The sequence below is a fragment of the Canis lupus genome, chromosome 2, assembly GCF_003254725.2.
Source record: "Canis lupus dingo isolate Sandy chromosome 2, ASM325472v2, whole genome shotgun sequence".
Lineage (NCBI taxonomy): Eukaryota > Metazoa > Chordata > Mammalia > Carnivora > Canidae > Canis > Canis lupus.
In genome coordinates this window covers 41,721,244-41,744,241 of record NC_064244.1, presented here as the reverse complement: position 1 = coordinate 41,744,241, position 22,998 = coordinate 41,721,244, and the positions used below count along the sequence as shown (strand labels likewise).

General features: G+C 37.0%; 2 protein-coding genes across 7 annotated transcripts in view; both read right to left on the bottom strand.

The window, feature by feature from the left end:
- The window catches only part of IL31RA (interleukin 31 receptor A), an 84,973-nt gene extending 68,533 nt beyond the window's left edge, over positions 1-16,440 (bottom strand). For all 3 annotated transcript variants that reach the window (XM_049102719.1, XM_049102731.1, XM_049102720.1), the window contains exon 1: positions 16,185-16,440. The gene's annotated coding sequence lies outside the window, so the exon portion shown is untranslated. The remainder of the gene's footprint in view (positions 1-16,184) is intronic.
- Positions 16,441-20,393: 3,953 nt separating this feature from the next.
- Positions 20,394-22,998, bottom strand: part of DDX4 (DEAD-box helicase 4) — an 83,144-nt gene continuing 80,539 nt past the window's right edge. For all 4 annotated transcript variants that reach the window (XM_025448173.3, XM_025448174.3, XM_025448177.3 and 1 more), the window contains 4 exons: positions 22,676-22,775; positions 21,654-21,924; positions 21,388-21,498; positions 20,394-20,712 (listed from right to left, as the gene is read on the bottom strand). In XM_025448173.3, the coding sequence (XP_025303958.1) occupies positions 20,626-20,712; positions 21,388-21,498; positions 21,654-21,924; positions 22,676-22,775 (569 nt within the window). In that variant the 3' untranslated portion in view covers positions 20,394-20,625. The remainder of the gene's footprint in view (positions 20,713-21,387; positions 21,499-21,653; positions 21,925-22,675; positions 22,776-22,998) is intronic.

Sequence of the window (22,998 nt, the reverse complement as noted above, 5' to 3'; positions counted from 1 at the left end):
CAAAATCCACAACCAGTAGAAGGAAAAAGATAATAATAAAGATCAGAGCAGAAAAAAACAAAATAGAAACTAAAAAAAATAGATCAATGAAACCAGCAACCAGTTCTTTGAAAAGATCAACAAAATCAATAAAACTTTAGCTAGACTCATCAAAAAAAGAGAGGAATCAAATAAATAAAGTCAGAAATAAAAGAGGAGAAATATCAACACACATAAATACAAAACGTTATGAGACTATTAGGAAAAATTAAATGGCAACAAATTAGACAATCTAAAGGAAATAGATAAATTCCTAGAAACATATAACCTCCCAAAATTGAAACAGGGAGAAATTTTCTTTTGACAAAGGAGGCAAGAATATGCAATGGGAAAAATATAGCCTCTCCCAACAAATGGTGTTGGGAAAACTGGACAGTTGCATACAAAACTATGAAACCGGGCCACTTTCTCACACCATACACAAAAATAAATTCAAAATGGATTAAAGACCTAACTATGAGACCTGAAACCATACAAATCCTAGAAAAGAGCACAGGCAGTAATTTCTCTGACATTGATTATAGCAACTTTTTTCTACATATGTTTCCTGGGGTGAGGGAAACAAAAGCTAAAATAAATTATTGGGACTTCACCAAAATAAAAGGCTTCAACACAGCGAAAGAAACAATCAACAAAACTCAAAGACAACCCACTGAATGGGAGAAGACATCTGCAAATGACATCTCAATAAAGGGTAAATATCTAAAATATATTAAGAACTTCTATAACTCAGCAAAATGAAAATAATTCATTTTAAAAATAGGCACAAGACATGAGCAGGTATTTCTCCAAAGAAGACCTCCAGATGGCCAACAGATGAAAAGATGCTCATTATCACTCATCATCAGGAAATGCAAATCAAAACTTCAGTGAGAAATCAAGTCACACTTGTCAGAACGGCTAAAAAAAAAAAAAAAAAAAAAAAAAGAATGGCTAAAATCAAAAACACAAGAAAAAAAGAGGATGTGGAGAAACAGGAACCCTCATATACTCTTGGTGGAGTACAAACTGTGCAGCCACTATGGAAAACAGTATGGAGTTAACTCAGAAAGTTAAAAATGGAAGTACCCTATGATTAGAAAAAATACAAATTCAAAGGGATACAGGCACCTCTTTATTTAATGCCACATTATTTACAATAGCCAAACTATGGAAACATCCCAAGTATCCACTGATTAATGAATAAATAAAGAAAATGTGGTATATTCACAATGGAATAATATTCACAGCCATAAAAAGAGTGAAATTTTGCTATTTGCAACAATATCCATGGAACTAGAGATTATAATCCTAAGTGAAATACTAAGCCAGTCAGAGAAAGACAAATACCTATGATCTCACTCTAATGTGGAACTTAAGAAACAAAACAAATGAGCAAAGGAAAAAAAAAAAAAAAACAGGAGATGGTAATATTGTTGAATATAATAATGTACAGAATTGTTGAATCACTATATTGTACACCTGAACTAATATAACACTATATGCTAACTATACTGGAATTTTAAAAAAATTAAAAAATACAAAATAAAGTGGAGTTTTAAAATCTATTTTTCTGAAATAGAATCATATAACTTTAAAGGAGACTCTTAGAAATGGATCCATTACATTATCATGCCAAGAGTTAATGCAGTATTGTGCTTTCTGCGAAATTCTACAAGCCTTTCAAGAATTTACCTCATTAATTAATCTTCAAAAATGTTTAAGATCCATGAATAAAAGAAAACATTATTTGTATTTTCATATAACTAAATATGTCTCACAAATACCAAATCATTTTTCCACATCATTACATCTAAATCATTATACAAAAGAAGAAATGATGTACACAGATAATAGTCATGCTTTCTTTTCTGTGTTAGTATCAGCTGAGAACTAGTCAGTGTGTGCCAGAACCTGGTTTTTCCAAGTAGAGTCTAGGAATTAGCCATGTGAGTATTAACTAGCTTGTTTAGAAATGCAAATCATCAGGATTTGTTAGGCCTGCATCATCTCAGCTCCAATTATCCCTCTGCCAAATCCTGCTTCCTATCCCTTCCTTTCAGAAGCATTGATAAACATGCCATGCCCAAGGTAAAGCAATCACAGTAAATTCCCACAATAAAGACAAAATTTCCATGTTTATGTGCAGCTTGGCACCTGGCAGTATATTAGGTACTGCATAGATTATTAGTTGAACAAGTGGATACAGCTGTCTGCCTTGGAAATCTCAGAGCAATCTTTCATAACCAAATTATGTATTTTCTATAGTAGTGTTTTCCAAATTTACAAATCCACCCTCACTTTTGATTAAAAAAAAAAAAAAGTAATTCACTCTCCTTTGTAGAAACAGCACAGTGACTCCTCTAGTTGAAAATCTCACATATCGAAGATATCATCAATCCTCTCTGTATATCCCACGAGGCCAAGAAAATTTGGTCTAAATTTATTTCTGTAATCTGTATCATGAAAATAATAGTCTTCTTTTTAGTTTTAAATAAATGAATCTTTTTCTTCAGCCAGTTATTTTGTAACCTTTCATCTCTTACTTGTTCATTTTCTTTAGACAAGGCATGCCACTTACATAATTCCATCACAGAGGGCCCTGCTCTTAAAAAGTCCCTAAATTAGGGTTAATGTCTTGCTACTACTGTCTTGACATTCTTGATTATTTTGCAACAAGGGTCCCCGCATTTTCATTTTGCATAAAGCCCTGTGAATTATGTAAGCTAGTCTCATCGGCAGATTTGGTTCTTAATGAGGGGGTAGCAATCAAAATCATCAGTGAAAGACATTCTTCCCCAAATATATATAACAGGGCCCCACCTCCCGAAATTCTGATTTAAGAGGTATGGGGTGGGATCTGTACATGTATAATTCTTAAGACACACATATTTAAGAAAAAGTCCATGGTACAAATTCTACCTCATAACTAATCACATTGCTTTAAATAAGTTCTACTCAAAAAAACAAAACAAAACAAAAAAGCTCCTGATGGCTTTTAAGTAGGAAAGGCATTACTTGGTCACTCATAGTATTAGTAATTGATCACTCCAAGCTCTAATTGTTTCTACGTCCTGGGAAATCTGTCTACTCATCCACTAAATATTGACTCCTTTGGGGGTTTTGTCCTAGGCCTTTTCTTCTTTCTCTACATCTCATTCCTCAGAGGTCTCAACCATCATCTATGGATATCAGTTATTTATAACAACGTAGTTTATCATATAAAACATTATGGTTTTTCTATTTGAAACCTTATTTACTAAATATTTCAATTTATTTTTTTCCTTTTTATTCAATTACAATAATTTACAGTGTTACCTTTGTTTCGGGCATACAAAATAATGAGTCAACTATTCTATAAAGTATCAAGTACTCATCATAATAAAAGCACTCTTAAACCCCTTCAATTTTTCTTTTATAGCTTCTTTATTTACAATATTGATTGAGACGTTTTGAGATTTTTTTATACATTTAAATCTTTATATATTTAAATACCTACTCCATATGGAATTTGTTGGGGCCAGGCGGGAAGGGAAACTCCTCAATATGGCGGATACGCCAAAATGGCTGAGGTTCCTGTCACCACCTCCACTTGGGACGACAGCTTGAGCAGACCCTTACACCTCTCCTTTGGACTTCCCCAACCGAACCCAATGCCCTTCAAACCCCAGAGGAGGAAGTCACCTTTGACTGGTCGAATTGCAATCCTTCCTTTGCATAGTGAGGGTCACTCTGACTGGTTGGATTGCAATCCTTCCTTACAACGTTATGTAAACCCCCTACCACCTTGTCTTGGCGCGACTTCCTCGACTCACTCTCTTTCCCCTGTGAGTCGTGGAACCTCGCCCGAGGGTGCCTGCAATAAAATCTGTTCTTGGACCCTCGCTTGCCTTGGCGGTCTCATTTCCATCTAGTTACTAAAAAACTTAACAGAATTTACTTTGCATTCTTCCACTTCTTATTCTACTGAATCAAAGTATCATTTTTTTCATTGATTAATTTCTGGATTTTTCTTCCAATTCTAGGATCTATGTTCTGGAAGTGTGCAGTATATGTGAGGGGAAAGGGAAGAAGAAAAAATTTGTTACCCAAAAGGTCCTGTCATAATCTGGAAATGAGAGCTGATTCACATTATGTACACACTGTGCATTTATTTTAAGGGCCCAGAGGAGCAGATAAAAATAAATAAAAGTCTAGGCACTAGAGAAGCATAGGATCCATACAACTTGTACTATTATTGGCATGCTTATTTTATTTCATGTCAGCAAATCAGCTTTGGGCAAGTTAAAGGTGAAGCCAGAGACCACAGGAATCCTCTGCAATTTAATTAAGTATTCAGAAAAATGGAAAAATATTTGACACAGATAGCATCTTATATGATGGATAAACCAAACCAAAAAACTGAAAAATATTTATGTAGATAATAGGTATTGCAAAGACATTACAAATAGAAACATTATAACCAAGTTGGGATAAAGGTTTCTTTCCTGACAGATTTATGTATACTCCTCATCTTATTACAAGATGTGTGTTGCTGCTGCTACTTTTATTTTTGCAGCAGCACTCTATGAAATTCTACATTAAAGTGGGGAGACTTTTGTGTTATTTTTGTAACATGACCTCTGCTTCTGAGATGACTTGTGTTTGTGGAAAGTATTATTGCTAATTCAATGTTATAGAACACTGAATTTAGCCTCAAGCTTAGAATGTAGAAAATTGCAAGAAAATGTCACTTCCACCTTAACAACAACAAAAACAGCCAGATGATACACAAAAATTTTTCTTGAGCCCATAAAGGAGCTGAGACCCTAAGGCAACCAATAAAAGGAATTCTAAAGAGGGACAAGTTCCTGCAAGGAGAGGCAGAACAGACAAATTGCTTTACCTTAAACAAGAACAGGAGAAAGAACTGGCCACCCTACAAGCAAGACTTGAAACAAATCCTTAATGCCAAGTGTGGGCTAGCTTGTCTTTTTCAAATAGTTGGAGAAGCCAGCCACAAACAAGCTCTTTATCAGAGAGTGCTCCACTGAGTATTCACAAGAAAGACTGGGGATGGGGCAGGAAACTGATCTCACACACACCCAACCCCTCCTCAGTGAAGCAAATGGCAAGGTATCCTCAGTTATCGGCATCATAGGACAAAGAACACTCTCACCACAGGGCACAGACAAAACTCCACTGCCTCTGTAGGAGGAATAAAAGCAAACCCTCTGGATTTTGCTAAAAAGTCCCTAAATTGGGGTTAATGTCTTGCTACACAAGCCACACACAGATTCTCAACTCACTGAAACAGTGAAATAATGTGGAAGAGGGCAGGAAATCCTTTCACCCAGTACTCAAGACACATTGATGGCCTGCCAGAACAAGTACGTCTATTTTCAGATATAAAAAGTATTTACCTGAGTCTCTACACATAACTGGAATTTGAGCAAAATGTGTCAAGATATAGTTAGCAGAATTAAACTAACATATAACTCAGATATTGGAGCTATCAAATGGAAACTTTAATAATTATATGAACAGCTTGGTGAAAAATATTTAAATCATGTCTACGGAGTTTTTTTTATATGTCATCCAACAGGATAGTTTTGAGATGTTAATATTCCACTCTCTTATCTTTCCATTCTTCCATATTACTGGCAAGAAACCAGGACCACTGTTATTTCTTTGACTTAAGAATGTCAACAAACTAGAAATGTCCACCTGAAGTACAGGACTCTTCGTCTTTAGGGAGAGCCCAGATTAATAGAAAAGGTACCTCAGGGAAAGGAGAGGGAGTGCCTTGATGAGCAGCAGAGAGTAAGGGTAAGAAAGCTCCTACCCATCCTCAGACTGAGAATAGATTAAGAATTTGTAGGCTCAAAAAAAAAAAAAAAAAAAAAAAAAGAATTTGTAGGCTCTATGAGCTTGATGTGAAGGGCCTGCCCAGGGCTTTGGTGGTGCTCATGACCTAGAATCTCAGCCAACTCTAAGTTTATGTGTTGGGTGAGAGTGATCCCCAATAATGACTGAGATAAGGTTCCTACTAGTCCAATCAGATAAATGAAAGATTCAAAATGAATTTTTAATTTGTGATATTACATTCAAGAGTATAGAACAGGATTCCTATCCTTGTTTTCAATTTTATCATTATGTAATAATATATATTCTGTGGTACACAGCTTCTAAAAGGTCTCCCACTGATCTTGCCTTTTGTTATTCACACTCTCTGTAATGCTCTGTTGAGTTCAGGTTGGAACTAGTAACTCATTTCTAATTAATAGAGAACAGTACAGGTGATGATGGGATGTCACTTTTGAGATCACGTTTTTAACTTCTTTCCCACATTCTCTTGCTCATTCACTTGTCCTAAAGAAGCCAGCAGCTATGTTGTAAACTGTGCTACAGAGATGCACACATGGCAAAGAACTCACAGGGCAGCCTTTGATCAACAGGTTGTGAGAAATGGAGGCCTTCAGGCAGGCCAACAGTCTGAGAGGAACTAAATCTTGTGAACAATAATTTGAGCTAGCTTTGTAGCAGATCTTTGCCAAGTCCTGAGATGACTAAATCCCAGCCAATACCTTGACTACAGCTTTGTTAAACACCCAGAAACAGAGGCCTTAGCTAAGCCACAGATTCTCAACTCACTGAAACAGTGAAATAATGTGGCTTTATGGCACTCAATTGGAGGTAATTTATTTTTTTTAAGATTTATTTATTTATTCAGATTGAGAGAGAGAGAGAGAGGCAGAGACACAGGCAGAGGGAGAAGCAGGCTCCATGCAGGGAGCCTGACGTGGGACCTGATCCCAGGTCTCCAGGATCACGCCCTGGGCTGAAGGTGACACTAAACCGCTGAGCCACCTAGGCTGCCCTAATTTATTTTTTTTAAAGATTTTATTTATTTATTCATGAGGGACACAGAGAGAGAGAGAGAGAAGCACAGACACAGGCAGAGGGAGAAGCAGGCTCCATTCAGGGAGCCTGACATGGGACTCAATCCTGGGTCTCCAGGATCACATCCTGGGCTGAAGGCAGCACTGAACCGCTGAGCCACCTGGGCTGCCCTGGAGGTAATTTATTATGCAGTAGTAACTAAAACAGATTTCAAGTAGGAAAGTTATTAGTAAACATCTATCTACACATAGTATTTCTTTCTAAAGTAGGTCTGGACAGTAGTTCTTTTTTAAATTTTATTTGAGAGAGAAAAAGAGAAAGCATGAATGGGGCGGGGGTAGAGGGAGAGGAAGCAAGTTCCCCGCTGAGTGGGGAGCCTGAGGCAGTGCTCAAACCTAGGACCCTGGGAACATGACCTGAGCTGAAGACAGATGTTTAACCAACTGAGCCACCCAGGAGTCCTGTCCAGTATTTTTTTTTTTTTACTTACTTACTTAACCCAGGGCTGATTATGTCACATGTCCTCCTTAATGTCCATTGTCCAGTTACCCCATTCCCCCACCCCGTCTCCTCTAGCAACCCTCAGATTGTTTCTTATGCTTAAGAATCTCTTATGGTTTGTCTCCGTCTCTGATTTCATCTTGTTTTACTTTTTCCTCCCCTACATAACTGTTGTTTCTTAAATTCTACATAGGAGTGAAATCATATAATTGTCTTTCTCTTATTTTGCTGAGCATAAGATCCTCTAGTTCCAACCACGTCATTGCAAATGGCAAGATTTCTTTTTTTGATGGCTGAGTAATATTCCATTGTATATATACACCACATTTTCTTTATCCATTCATCTGTCAATGGACATCTCAGCTTTTTCCATAGGTTGGCTATCGTGGACATTGCTGCTATAAATATTGGAGTTGCAGGTGCCCCTTCGGGTTACTATATTTGTATCTTTGGGATAAATACCCAGTAGTGCAATTACCAGGTCACAGGTTAGCTCTATTTGTATAACTTTTTGAGGAACCTCCATACCGTTTTCCAGAGTTGGCCAGTAGTTCTTAAGCAAGGGTGCATATCAGAATAAGGCAGGGCTAAGGGGAATGTAGGAATGGTGAAATATAGAAGAAAAGCAAAGTGGAGGTAACAGAAAAAGGGAAGACAAAGTCCACTTTGTTCCAATGAGATTCCAATGCCTCAGTTCAGTCGAAGGCAGCTGAGGCTGTCAGAGCCATTGTCCCAGGACAATGATCTCCTTGTTAAAGGGCCCTGGCTTAGGACATTCCTTAAATGGTCCCTTAAGATTCCTTGGTTCCCTGTTCCTATCTCCCATTTGGATTTGGTTTATTTCTTTCTTTTTTTTTTTTTAATATTTTACTTATTTATCCATGAGACACACACACAGAGGGTTGAGAGAGAGAGAGAGAGAGAAGCAGAGACACAGGCAGAGGGAGAAGCAGGCTCCATGCAGGGAACCCAACATGGGACTTGATCCCAGGTCTCCAGGATCAGGCCCTGGGCTGAAGGTGGCGCTAAACCGCTGCCCTGGATTTGGTTTCTATGCTGCATGGAAGACAAATCAGAGTGAAGAAGGATTCCACTAAGATATCATCAGAATCTTATCCCTAGACCTTATTTTGGGACAGCTTTAGCAGTCAGATTTTAGGAAATGGCTCGAAGTGATCCTACAAAAGCTCATAGAACATTCCTTGTTTAATTCATTTATTCTATCCTGGCAAAGCTTATGCAACAGCTCACAGCAATCCTGACACAGTACAAAGAGATATCACTTCATGTGTGTAGTATCTTTACAACTAACTCCCTCAGGATCATGAGCTACCAAATGAGGCAAGTTTCATTTTCAGTCATGTCATATTTCCCAAAAGTACTAAGCAAGATTTCAAGTTATTTCCAGAAAAGGCTGGCATACTTAGGTTCAAACAATCCCTACAAAAGGTAAATAAACCTCAGTGAGGGGAAAAAAAACAACATAAATTTGATAGATAGGTGTTTTTAGTCTATTGGTGACCTTTATAGGATCTAAAGGCCTTTTGTCAGAAAAAAATATCAGAAAACTTACTCTTCTCAGGTAGCTAAGAAATACTTTACTCAATTATGGGAAGCTCTCATACTTAAATATGTGGTAACAACCATTAAAGAACAATCATTCAAGGCAGCTCGGGTGGCTCAGCGGTTTAGTGTCACCTTCAGCCCAGGGCGTGATCCTGGAGACCTGGGATCAGGTCCCACGTCAGGCTCCCTGCATGGAGCCTGCTTCTCCCTCTGCCTATGTCTCTGCCTCTCTTTCTCTCTCTCTCTCTCTCTCTCTCAAATAAATAAAATCTTTAAAAAAAAAAAAAAGAACAATCATTCAGATATTAACCTCTCTGCTTCAGAATTTCCCATTATATGCCCTTCTTAATCTATACCCTATATTTAAAATCTATCTCATCAGAACATGTTAGGAAGGTCTAAAATGTAGATGCCAAAGACATAAAATGCCAAATTCATGACCTGATATAGGTAGTTTATGAAGATAAGACAATATAAAAAGATACCACATCTCTTCAAACAATTCCATTTATAGCTGCATCAAAAAGAATAAAATGCCTAGGAATAAACTTAACCAAGGGGGTGAAAGACTTGTACTCTGAAAAATATAAAACACTAATTAAAGAAATTTAAGATGACACTAACAAATGGAAAGATATTCATGCTCATGGATTGGAAGGACTACTATTGTTAAAATGTCCACATTACCCAAAGCGATCTACAGATTCAATGCAATCTCTATCAAAATACCAGCAGCTTTTTTCACAGAACAAAAAATAGTAACTAAAATTTATAAGGAATCACAAAAATCCCCAAATAGTCTAAGAGATCTCGAGAAAAAAGAACAAAACTGAAGGTATCACAATCCCAGATTTCAAGATATACTTACTACAAGGCTGTGGTAATAAAAACAAGATGGTACTGGCACAAAAAAAATGACATAAAGATTAATGGAAAAGAAGGTCCAGAAATAAACCCATGTTTATACAATCAATTAATCTACAATACAGGAGGCAATAATATACAAGGGGGAAAAGACACTGAAACCAAAGACTTTATGATGCTGATACTTTTGATTCTACCCAAAAGTGTCAATGAAAGGTTTCACACAATTAGATCCCAACTGTTATCTGGCTGACATCAACTATAAAATGCATCCTGATTTCAAAGATACTAAAACCTAGGAAAATGTACATCCTGCAATAGATCAAAGTAATTTCAAGTCTTCAGCAGTGATTTTGTACTTGAGGAGTCCAGCTTCTGTCCAAATTTAAAAAACAAAACAAAACAAAACTTCTATGACATTTCAGGACTGACCAAAGGCAATTACAAACACTTTACCTGGCAGGGCTCACAGGAGAAAGCTGTCCTCCTCTCCACTCAGATATGGTATAAAGCCAGCCCACTGCAATTTCTCCAAGTTGCTGCAAGACTCAGACCTAGGTGACTCCATTTGGAGGTCTCCATATGGGGGAAAACTGGAAGACTTAATACTTTTCCATTTTGACTTAATACTTTCCCACTCCTAATCCTCCCTTTTCCTCTTCCTTCCACTGTAGTCTGTAAATCTGCAGAAGCCTTTTTGTGGCTTACTCAACAGTGAGCCAACACCTCATATTCATGCGGATGCTAATGACCTCCAATTAGTAGGCCAATTCATAGGGAGAAGTGTAACGGGGGAGTCTTTCTCTGGTGTAGACTGTTTATACAATTACAGTAAGTGAGAACTTGACTGTAGTGGATAGAACTGGAGGGTATTATGTTGAGTGAAGTAAGTCAATCGGAAAAGGACAACCATATGGTTTCACTCATATGGGGAATACAATAGTGAAAGGAATCATAAGCAAAAGGAGAGAAAATGAGTGGGAAAAATTAGAGAGGGTGACAGAACACGAGACTCCTAACTGGGAAACAAGAGGTAGTGGAAGGGGAGGTGGGCAGGCGGATGGGTGACTGGGTGATGGGCACTGAGGGGGGCACTCGATGGGATGAGCACTGGGTGTTACAGTGTTATACTATATGTTGGCAAATCGAACTCCAATAAAACTTGACTGTCACTTTTATTTTGGCTTGTTTAATCCAGTACTCTGGCACATGGCAGCTCAGCTGAGCTTCTGTGGATCAGTCATGTAGAATGCAGGAAAGTAATTTGAACACAAAGCATGGCAACAGTCAGAGGTTCCTAAGAAGTTTATTAGCCAGAATTCCCAGATTCTTCTCATTTTCTGTGTACTCAAGCTAATGTTGATCAACTGCTACTTATTAAAACACTGAGTTGGATTGCTACACATGATAAAACTTATTAATCAAATGGAAACAATTCACAACTCCGTAAATCAGTATTTGGATGACAAACTACTTGATTCTCATGAGAAAGGAATTCAAGGGAAGAAGAAAGTTACCTCAACTATGGTAATCAAGGAAGGCTTTGTGGAAGAAATGCATCTTTGGTAGAGCACTGAACTAGTACAATTTGGGTAATTAGTGGACAAAACATATACATATTAGAATATAATATTCCCATTTTCTTTTTTTTTTTTTTAATTTTTATTTATTTATGATAGTCACAGAGAGAGAGAGAGATAGAGAGGCAGAGACATAGGCAGAGGGAGAAGCAGGCTCCATGCACCGGGAGCCTGATGTGGGATTCGATCCCGGGTCTCCAGGATCACGCCCTGGGCCAAAGGCAGGCGCCAAACCGCTGCGCCACCCAGGGATCCCTAATATTCCCATTTTCAAAGAATATAAAGGTCCTTTTCTAACATTGAGGAAATTTTTCCAGGTTAGATTTTTTTCTTTTTGTAAATTAACAACAAAGTATTTTCCTCTACAGAGGGACACGGAATGGGATATATGATTATTTTTCATATTTGCAGTCTTAAAATTATTTTGACTACATACATTTTCCTTTGATTTGTATACTCCAAACCCAAAGTAGTGGATTACAGAAAGTGTATCTTGAATATTTTGCCATAGTTGTTTACCTAATCCATTATGTGGCATTTAATACGCAATCTGACCAGTTACCAGCCATTGGGTTGGAAAGAGGCATCCTCCAATAAGGTGTAGCCACTCTGGTCTAAATAGCTGCACTTCGAAAGCTAACTAGGAATAACAGAGTTTTGGAAAAGAAGCCTGGCTTCCCTCCAGCTGTTCAATTAAATTAGCTTATTCAATTTGCCTCACTTTCAACTCCACTTAATTGAAAATAGTTTTGATATTATTTTCAAACCACAAATATTTGAGTACTTTCTTGATGCCAGAAAAAAGTTTGTGCTTTCCCTAGAGCCTAGATTTCAAATTCAGTCTAGAATTCTAGAACTGCACTGTTGATACAGAAGCCAGTGACCACATGTGGCTACAGGACACTCCTAACATAGCTAGTGCAACTGAGAAATTTTTAATTTTATTAATCTAAATTTAAATTTTAAAACAGACTTGCTTTAGTTATTGGAAAACTTTTAAATATGTTTGGCACAAATTGAGTATGTGAACCTATACTGGATATGTGAATCACTATGTATTATGTATATTTTACTTCAACTACTATTGAAGTATTTCCAATGAAAACCACGTACAAAACGAGATGTGAAGTAATTATAAAATGTGCAGTTGATTTCAAAGACTTAGTACAAAAAAAAGTAAAATATATCTCATTAATTTTTATATTGATTACATGTTGAAATATTTGGGATGCATTGTTTACATATATGACTCACACTGTGTTACTAAAGTACAGCACAGCTCTAAATCAAGCTTTGCCCATAGAAATCTTAAACACAGGGCTATTTAGGAAGCTCTACTACGTGTACCTCAACTCCTGCTCCTTTTTGTTCTGTTCCCTTTCTTCTTTTTTCCCCTTGTTTGCTTCTTCCTCCTCCAACAGTGACATGCACTGGACTCTTAAGAGCTACAGACTGCTCACCTAGGGTTTAGAGGATTCAAGGCAATCCATCTCTTACTGATCCAAAATTTATTTTTTTTTTAAGATTTCATTTATTTATTCATGAGAGACACAGGGAAAGAGAGACAGAGACACAGGCAGAGGGAGAAGCAGGCTTTATGCAGGGAGCCTGATGTGGGACTCGATCCCAGGTCTCCAGGATCATGCCCCTGGCTGAAAGTGGCACTAAACCACTGAGCCACCAGGGCTGCCCTGATTCGAAATTTATTAACGATAAGAAACAATGGAGTGACACCTGGGTGGCTCAGTGGTTGAGCGTCTTTGGCCCAGAGTGTGATCCCGGAGTCCTGGGCATCAGGCTCTCCGCAGGGAGCCTGCTTCTCTCTATATCTCTGCCTGTCTCTAATGAATAAATAAAATCTTAAAAAAATAAAAAAAGAGAGAGAAACAGTGGAATGACTTAGCAACTCTAACATATTAAGAGGATCTTAGGAACTTTCAGGAAAGGTGTCAAAGAAACAAGCTTCGCATTTCCCCATGGACAGTATCAGAAGTCATTTTCAAATAAGCCACTAAAAACCTCTTAAACACTTTTGAGTTTTAAGATTAAAAAAAATAAGTTTTAAAATCACAATGTCCTAACATATTAATAAAAGATAAGGTAATTAGCTTATTCTAAACTACATTTATTTTATAAATATATCAGATATTAAAAAATAAAATTATAATGGAAAAGATCTTTCAGCAAAGCATTTTAGCCATCACAGAATGGACTCATTAAGTTATCATTATCTGTACTTCTAATAGTCCCTTCTCCAACTCCTACAGCATTTTCAGGCCACACAAAGAGAATGGTAGGTGTCTTCCTTAGCAGTTTATACAGATTCATTGCTATTTGAAGCTAACAAAGAAGTTAGTCTTTTCCTGACTCAATTTAATACAGAAATCTATTTACTATTCCTGAAAACATAACATTTTATCACTATTGGAAAACTGCTGGCTAATTGCAAGCTTCTTGGGCACACAGATAAGGCTACTTTTTCCAGCCTCCTTTATGGTTAGATTCATCTGAGTTCTAAACAGTGGAATATGAGAAGAGATTCTCACAGCTATTGGTGTCACCACTGAGCAGCAAGGTAGCACCCCATGTCTTGATTCTATCTCACACTAAATTTTACCACTCAAGATGTACAGTCTGCACAACCTGACTAGGTAAATATGAAAAACAGATGTAGAAAGACAAAAATGCCCTGCATGCATATGAAAAGGCACTCAACGTCACTGATCACCAGGTAAATATAAATTAAAACCACAGTAAATAGCTAGAATTAATAATACTGGCAGTACGAAGTAACGGTGAATATATGGAACAAATTAAATACTCTTAAAACACTGGCGGCTGTGTTAAATGGTACAACCACTATGGAAAACTCTTTAGCTGTTTCTAACAAAGTTAAACCTACACACCTACCCTATGACCCAGCAGTTTCACTCCTAGGACAATTGAGTGCTTATGTTCACCAAAAGACTTGTAAAAGAATATTTATAGGAGCTTTATTCATAAAAAAAAACTAGAAACAACCCAAGTGCCCATCAATAGGAAATCAGAAAAACAATTTTGTAATATATTCATGACACAATACTACACAACAAAAAAATGAATGAACTACTGATACACAAAACACAACATGGATAAATTTCACATATTTTATGTTGGCCTAAAGCCAAACACTAAGGAATGGCATACTCTATAATTGTTTATATAAAGCTCAAAAACAGGCAAATCTAATCATTGTAATAAAAATCAGAATAGTAATTATCTCTAGGCAGGGATTTGACTGGAAGGGGGAAAGCAGGTGAGAAAAGTGTTACATATCTTGATTTGGGTGATGGTTAGAAGTATACACAGGTAAAAATTTAAGCTATGCTCTTAAGATTTATGCATTTATTATATGTAAATTTTATTTCAAATACAGAAATTAAAAAGCTAACTCGTCCCAGAGCACACAACTATTAGCAAGAAGTTGAGATGGGGTTCCAACTTAGGTCAACTTGAATCTTTTCATTATGGTAGTATTCATTTTCCTACCATATTATATACACAGAGGAGAAAACTACAACCCTCTGTTACCACTTGGTTTAAATAGGTGACTAGCATCACTCTATTTTATTCCTATATCCACACTACGATAAACTATACTTATTTTGGCACTGCATTCTACTTCAAATGCTCATATTTGTGGCACTGTACAACAGTACTTCTGTTTACAAAATTGAAGTAAATCACTGGAACTAAGTCTTCTAGAATTCCAGATGACTGCAACACAGTAAGATAGTTCAGAAGAACAAACATACTAGGATGAAACGGTCAGAACCTGCACTGCATTTACTTGGCAAGAACACACTGACTGATTACCACATGTGAACAATCATGAATAAATCTCCAGGGATGGAACATCTTAAGAATGATGAAAAAAATAACAGATGAGGTACACAGTAAGATGCCAAAATCGTCAGTTAACAAGCATCACTCATGCCCATGTGATATTTACAAGAGATTCAGCCACTATAGTTGTAAATGTGATCTGACTAGTTTCTCAACTACTCATTTAACATTGATAAAGCAGCTAGTGCAATACTAGAATAAGAACATTATAAGTGTACCAATATTTAGCTATGATACTCTGCATTCTTAAACAAGGCTGCCTTTTTAAAAAAAAAAATATATCGTACTGTATGCATTGTGTGACTTCTTCATCAGCTGGAGATGAACAGGGAGAAAAATCCAGTTACTGCCTTCTTTTTATATATAAGCCAACCAAGGCCTAAAGCAGATCACCGATTGTCCTAGGCATCACACAAGTCAATAAAGCCAAAGTTAAGGTTACTCCAACTAGTTATTTATTATATAGCATCATGCCCACCGTGTTACACAGGAGCTTCCCCTCCTATACATAAAAGTTTTTTAATAAAGTGTTTGGATTTCTGTTGAGAATGTCTTAATACCCCACATGGTAACCTCCCCTCCCAAAACTAAGACAAAAATCAAATTTAAATATCCAAGACTTTGGGATAATAAGTTCATCTATTCAGAAGAAGCAAAGCTGGTTTTTGTTCCTGAATAGTGAAAAAGAATCCCACAAATACATTGGACTCCAAATGCGGTAAACACTAACTAATGGAGACCAAAAAAAAGAAAAAAGAAAAAAAAAATTCCTTCGAGGAATTCTCACACAGAAAATGCAAATCCAATACTCTGCTGCAACAATTCGCAATCATCCCCTAAATTACAGCAAAACAATTAAAGAATCACTTAAAAGATTAAGGAATTTACCTGAACCACCTGTCCCCAAACTAGAGGACGTCCGTTTGCTCTCTCGGACCGCCAACGACCGCGGGTCCCAGCTCCCCGGCCCGGCTAGGGGCGCGCGCCTCTGCCCAGGGGGGAGTCAGTGTGCGGTTCCGAGCCCCCGCGGTGGGCCCGAGTGGGCTTCAGAGCGGCTGACAAGACCCGTGGGACCGAGGGCACACGTGGGCTCCGTCATTCCCGTGGTGCGGCACGCTGACTCCGGGGTCCCCCGGGCCCACCTCCCGCTCCGCCCCAGCGCCTGTGGGCTGGCTTCCCGGCTTCGCGGCGGGGTGAGCTCCGCCAGGTCCGGGGCAGCGGAGGGACCGCGGTGGGGGCCGCCCGGGAGCAGCCCCGGAGGCCGGACGCCGGCGGCATCTGCTTCCCCGCGGCCGCCGCCGCCGCCGCGCCGCACTGCCCAGGCTCAGCTATCTCCCGGCCGGATCTGAGAGCGCGCCCGCCCTCCCTGCCGCTGCCTCGGACACAGTGAGATTCCTCACGAACTCATGTTTACTAATTTTTTTTTTTTTTTCTAAGCACGCAGTTCGGCGTGGGGCACGGTGGAGGAACCGAGCCGACAGTGAGCAGGAGCAGCGTCGGCCAACCACACACATAGCAGCCACACGCTGCTAAGCGACTGAGAAAGGGGCTCAGCAATCAAAGACTAGAGAGGTGCCCTGTTTTCAACACATTTAATAAATCTATGACGAGCATACAAACCAAACAAAATGAAAAGCTGCCTTCTCCCAAATCAGAGGATCAATAAAATAACAATGCAAACTGGGTAAAGTCAAGGGTAGGGTGGGAGGGGCAAACTTCTGACCAGTGCTGCTGCATTTCTACATAGAAATGTTATCAATGCTGAAAAAAATCTGAAAAACCGTAACTCCTCTACTCCCAGAACTTAGGAACAGACGGGAGTACCTAGGTAAATCTACCCTAAGTGGAATCAGGACCTCTCCTCACCTTTATTTGGTATTACATCACCATTATTCCCAAACCTTCCCAGGATGCTTGATATTCCACATTTTGAGCTTCCTACTTTGGCTTAGTCCAGAGCTTTTGGCTCATTAAAAAATGCAGAAGCCTCTAGGAAAGAGAAACTAAGCTTCATTATTCACATCTCAACCCTATGCCTTGAGAGAAAGCTTTGATGTAGAGTTAGAGAGACAAAGGAGCACTTAGACGATAAGGGCTTCCATGTAAATTCAGATTGCTGAATCTGAGTGAGGCTAGCATTCAAGGGACCTATAATTCATAAATTGATAAAGCCTTCTGATTCTGAAGCCAAGCAGCAGAAAAACAAATACTTAACATTAAAAAAAATATTCTTAAAGTCCTAAGCGAATACTAGCCAGACTTAAAAAGTCCACTCATAAAATTTAAAAACATCAAGATCTTTTGGGATCAATACAGTAACACTGAACCTAGAAAGGTAATAATAAGGTAAAAAGAGCATGTTTCTTCTCCTAGAAAAAAAAATATACAAACTACAGGGTAAACAAATTACTCAAAAAGAGTATGATGCAAGTTTAAATCAAAATAGTATGTGGAAAAAAAAAAAAAAAAAAAAAAAAAACAAAATAGTATGTGGAATGGTTTTGATCAATTTTCATTTGACCCTGACATGTATAATTCTCTGGAAACACAGATCACAAAATTGGATAAGTGAGTAGAAGAAAGGAAATCAGGCTGTTAATTGGTCCATTCAGCAAACAATATTTATGTAATGTAAACCCTTTCTACTGATTGCCAATTTTAGAATCAACATATAAATAAAAGAAGAGAGACTTTATGGTTATAGAATAGAATGCACATTTTTAGCTCTGGAAATATAAATGTACAGTTTACAGATGATGTAGTATAAAAGTCGTAAAAGAGAGGAGAAAGGGTGCTTTTATCATCATCTCATAAAGTATACTTCTAACTTTAATAAAGTTATCAAGGAAGTGAGAATAAGTTAAATCTTTACCTATTATATAGAAAGCCGAGAGAAATCTAAATTTGGTGAGACAAAAATAAAACATACAATATCAACTACCAGAAATGGTGAAAGTGGGTTGTGGATGTTGAATGTGGGATGTGGATGAGCAATTAGGAAAGGGAGACACAGACTACTGCTTCCTATTATAAACTCTTCTGTGGCATTTTATTTTCTAATCATACCTATATCTGTTACTTTAATATTTTTTAAAGAAATCATTCACATGTATACCTAGAAATGCAGAACGTAAGTGAACATAGGAACATTTACAGTTGGTTTGTAATGACAGTGATATTTGGTACAATGTTCTTTCCTTTTTTATATTTGATTCAGTAATGCTATTATGGTAATTTGACATATCATGCAAATTCAAAAAATTTTTAAAAGTAATTAGGCAGCTATGACCAAAAAGCTCTTTAAGAAATGGGGAAAGGTGGGATCCCTGGGTGGCGCAGCGGTTTGGCGCCTGCCTTTGGCCTAGGGCGCGATCCTGGAGACCCAGGATCGATTCCCACATCGGGCTCCCGGTGCATGGAGCCTGCTTCTCCCTCTGCCTGTGTCTCTGCCTCTCCTTCTCTCTCTGTGACTATCATAAATAAATAAAAATTAAAAAAAAAAAAAAAAAAAAAAAAAAAAAAAAAAAAAAAAAAGAAATGGGGAAAGGTGAGGGAGACAAATGGGCTGTAAATATTCTTTATAAACAAAACAAAGTGGAGGAGAAAATTAAGACACACAGGTCCTGCAAGTAACGACCCAAACGCTTTCTTCATTTAACCTTTCCCAGAATTGAGATTACAGAATACAGGTTAAATATTTCCCGTGTTTTCATTACTTGAACTTCCCTTTGAAGTTGTCTGTTCTTTGTGCATTCTTCTACTGGTATTCCTATATACCCACATATAAAAAACTACACATGGATAATCCATTATAGTCACAGTAATATTTTTCCTTGTAATAAATTCCCTTTTTGGGCCTGAATTTGTTGTTTCCTTCATGACTTCTGACCCTTGAGATTAAAATCAACTCTCAATCCCAATTCAAAGGTTTCATATTTAGCCATGTTTTTTGTAGTTTAATAATACATGCGGAACAGATTTTGAATATGGCTGGGGCAGGCATCTAATTAGTCCTAACATCTGTTGAATGACCCTCTCTTTTCATATGTGATGCCTCCTTTATTAACCAAATTCATGTAACAAGATATATTTTGGGGACATGTTGTTTTGGATTTTTTTTAAATTAACAATAACAAACATTGATAATTGATCATTTTTTGTCTCCCTAATATTTATATCTCACTTGTTTCATGTCTTAATGTTTTGGTTAATTTTTTTAAAGATTTTATTTATTTATTCATGAGAGACATAGAGAGAGAGAGAGGCAGAGACATAGGCAGAGGGAGAAGCAGGCTCCATGCAGGGAGCCCAATGTGGGACTCAATCCCAAGATTCCAGGATCACGCCCTGAACCAAAGGCAGATGCTCAACTGCTGAGGCACCCACGCGTACCTCGGTTCATTAATGATTTATTAAGAACTACTTAACCTTAGTATGTCAAGAATGTAAGATATACACTAGTAAATGAAAAAAGGATTCTTTCCCTCACTAATCTTAAAATACCAGAAAATTAATTATGGCAAGAGTGAACAGCATTGTATTTTGTTGATATAGTTTGAGTTCAAAGAATGATTTTCACCATTACATCTGTGTAGTAATGTATACTATACATATTTACGTAAGACCTTGTTCATTTCATTGGTTTTACAAGTCTCAAAATTTCGAAATACAGATCTATGATATGCCAATAAAGAAAAATTAAAAGTACTGTTGGAAAACTAAGGGGGGGAAACGTGTTTCATCCTTTATTTTCAAGTAAAGTCTATATAGAATAAAAACAAACATTTGTTATGTTGTTGAGTACAGAGCTCACATTGCATTTCCATTTGCATTATATATCTAATGATCTAAAATAAAAGTCACCTTAAGAGGCTTATGTCTTTCACCGTCTGCTACCTGAAAATGTTACCTTGTTTCAGTGACATACTATTGCTTTAAAGGCTCCTTTTAAGTAAAAAATGAGACTCAATTATTTCTAAACAAGTTTGTCATAAATCTTACTGCTTGTTATAGGGTCAAATAAACACCACACTAAGATTAAGCACTTAGACATGAAACATGTCTAAAACCCCTGAAGAATGCACTAGAAATAAGCAAGACATTTAGAATGCTTTAATCTTTCCAGTTAACACCATGTGTATCAGTAACTGCAATGTTGTAATTTTTAGCATTTCACATAACTAGTAAGAATTTTTTTTAAGGGTGGGAGAACAGAAGAACAGAAGATACGAGAGTGTCAAGTTTCACACTTCTGTTAAAAACTCAAAAATCAAAACTATTTTCTTCTCTGCATCAAAACTATACCACAGACTTGAAGGATGTTTTAGCTTTAATCCCATGACTCATCGTCTACTGGATTGGGAGCTTGTGAAGAAGAAAACCCTGCTGTGTTCAAAGTGCTCTTGCCCTGGTAATTCTTAAAAAGAAAAAAGAAAGACACATTTAATTTTATGTTATCTCTAAAGTTACATTGCCCAGACTCAGAGAAGGGACTCAAGCTTCCCACCATGTTTTCCCCAAATAGATAATAAAAAAACTTGATTCTCACTAAATTTAATCCATTGGGGAAAAAAGGCCCATATCAACCTGAAATCTAAATTGCACAAAATATTTCAAGAAAAAGCTTTCTTACACCAGTAGTTTTGGCAAATGGAACTGAAAGTTCTGTATTTCATAAATAAGCATAATATTTAATGATTAGTACACTCAATGTTTCTGAATAAAAGTGGTGCTGCCTATAAAATGACACATCAAAAAAGACACTCATTTCTAGTATTTTTGTCTTAATAATACCATCAGAATTCTAAAAACAAAGAATTCTTAATAGAAGGCTTAAAAGAATCCAAATTAGAATGTTAAATGCCAGCAAGTTTGGGAAAGGATGTTTGAGCATAAATACTGTTAACTGCTCACTTTTACAACCAAAAATATATACATACATAAAATTTTAAGAAATATTAATCTCCTAGATGAGAAAAAATGGTTTAGATAATTATTGAATGTTAGTTATTTTACATTATTAACCAAGAGTAACTCACATTCACCAAGAGTAAACTGGAAGCCAAGTTTGGAATTTTTCCCCTCAACTAACCTTTCTAGTATCAACTGATGCAAATACATTTCCTCTTGAACTACCACTGAAGCCAGGAACATATGTACTAAAGGCAATTTCTTCCAACCATGCAGGAACATCCTGTTGAGCCTTTAAAAAAGAAATTAACTTCATATACAACATGCAGCAAGTCTCAAAGATTGGAACAGTTTACTTATCCTGAATATACATAAATATATTTAATATCTACTTTCAACGATAAGGTCAGAATACTATCCATTTGGTTTTAAACGTTTAAAACTTACATCTGACAGTACTTTCACTAAAGGTTGTGCCAAATGGTTATCTGATTCAGGATCAAAAAAGGAAATAGCTCTGCCAGTATTTCCACAACGACCAGTACGTCCAATTCGATGAACATATTCATCAATAGTAGAAGGAAGATCAAAATTGATAACGTGTTGAACATTTTCAATATCTAGCCCCCTGGCAGCTACTGAAGTAGCAACAAGAACTGGACACTTCCCACAGCGAAAATCTCCAAGAGCTTGCTCTCTCTCTCTCTGTTCTCGGTCACTAGAAATAAAAGCAAGCATGTGTTAGGACAGCTCTTAAGAAAATTATTACAGTGAACCACTGAAGTTCAACATATATATTTATTTTTAATAGTTTAGTAAAAAATAACAGCATTTAACATTGCTATCTACTTCTTACATACTAGTTATACTAATTCTTTTCAAGCCATCATTTCATTCTGACAATACTTTGAGGGTGGAACAGTTATCCCTATTTGCATATGGAAGTAAGGTAACAAACAGGTAGTACATAGAGCTAAAACACAGACTTCAGTATGATAAACATCAAATCTATTAATAATCTCTTTCTCGTTCTGACAAATAATATACAACTATTTGATTAGAATATCTCCTCAAAAATTTTTAACATATAATCTCAGATTGATTAATATTTTAGATCTACCAATAAAGTTGTATTAATATGACATTTTCATGCAACTCAATAAAAAAAATTGTCAAGCAAGAGAAAGACTGGATTCAGAACAACAACTTAACACCAAAGGATCAGAGAGCCTTAAGCGAACTCTGAGTAGTTACCAGTCCTCATGAGGAGTCTAACACAGACCTTTAACTCACCTACTCCTAACACCTAACTCTTGTAAAAACTCAAAACAAAAAATAACAGTTTAGATCTTGAGAACTCTGAATCCTAATCCTAGGATTATGTGATGTTAGTTATATACACTGGTATTTCTTAACAAATGAGAAATGCAAGTGTCCTCCCTACTGTGAAATCCTATTAATCTACTCACCCATGAATACTTGTTGTTGATATTTTTTCTTGACAAAGAAAAGTAGCAATAAAATCTGCTTTTTTCTTAGTCTCAACAAAAACCATAGTTCTTTCGTCACCTACAAAACAATGAAACAATGATTAACATTCAAACTACAAAATTAGGGAAAAGAAAAGGCGGCAGGGAGGTGTTAATAGGAAATGATCTCATTCACCACTGTATTCCCAAGACCATGATTTATTTCCTTTTTTTTTTTTTTTTAAGATTTTATTTATTTATTTACTCCTGAGAGACACACAGAGAGAGGCAGAGACATAGCAAAGGCAGAAGCAAACTCCCTG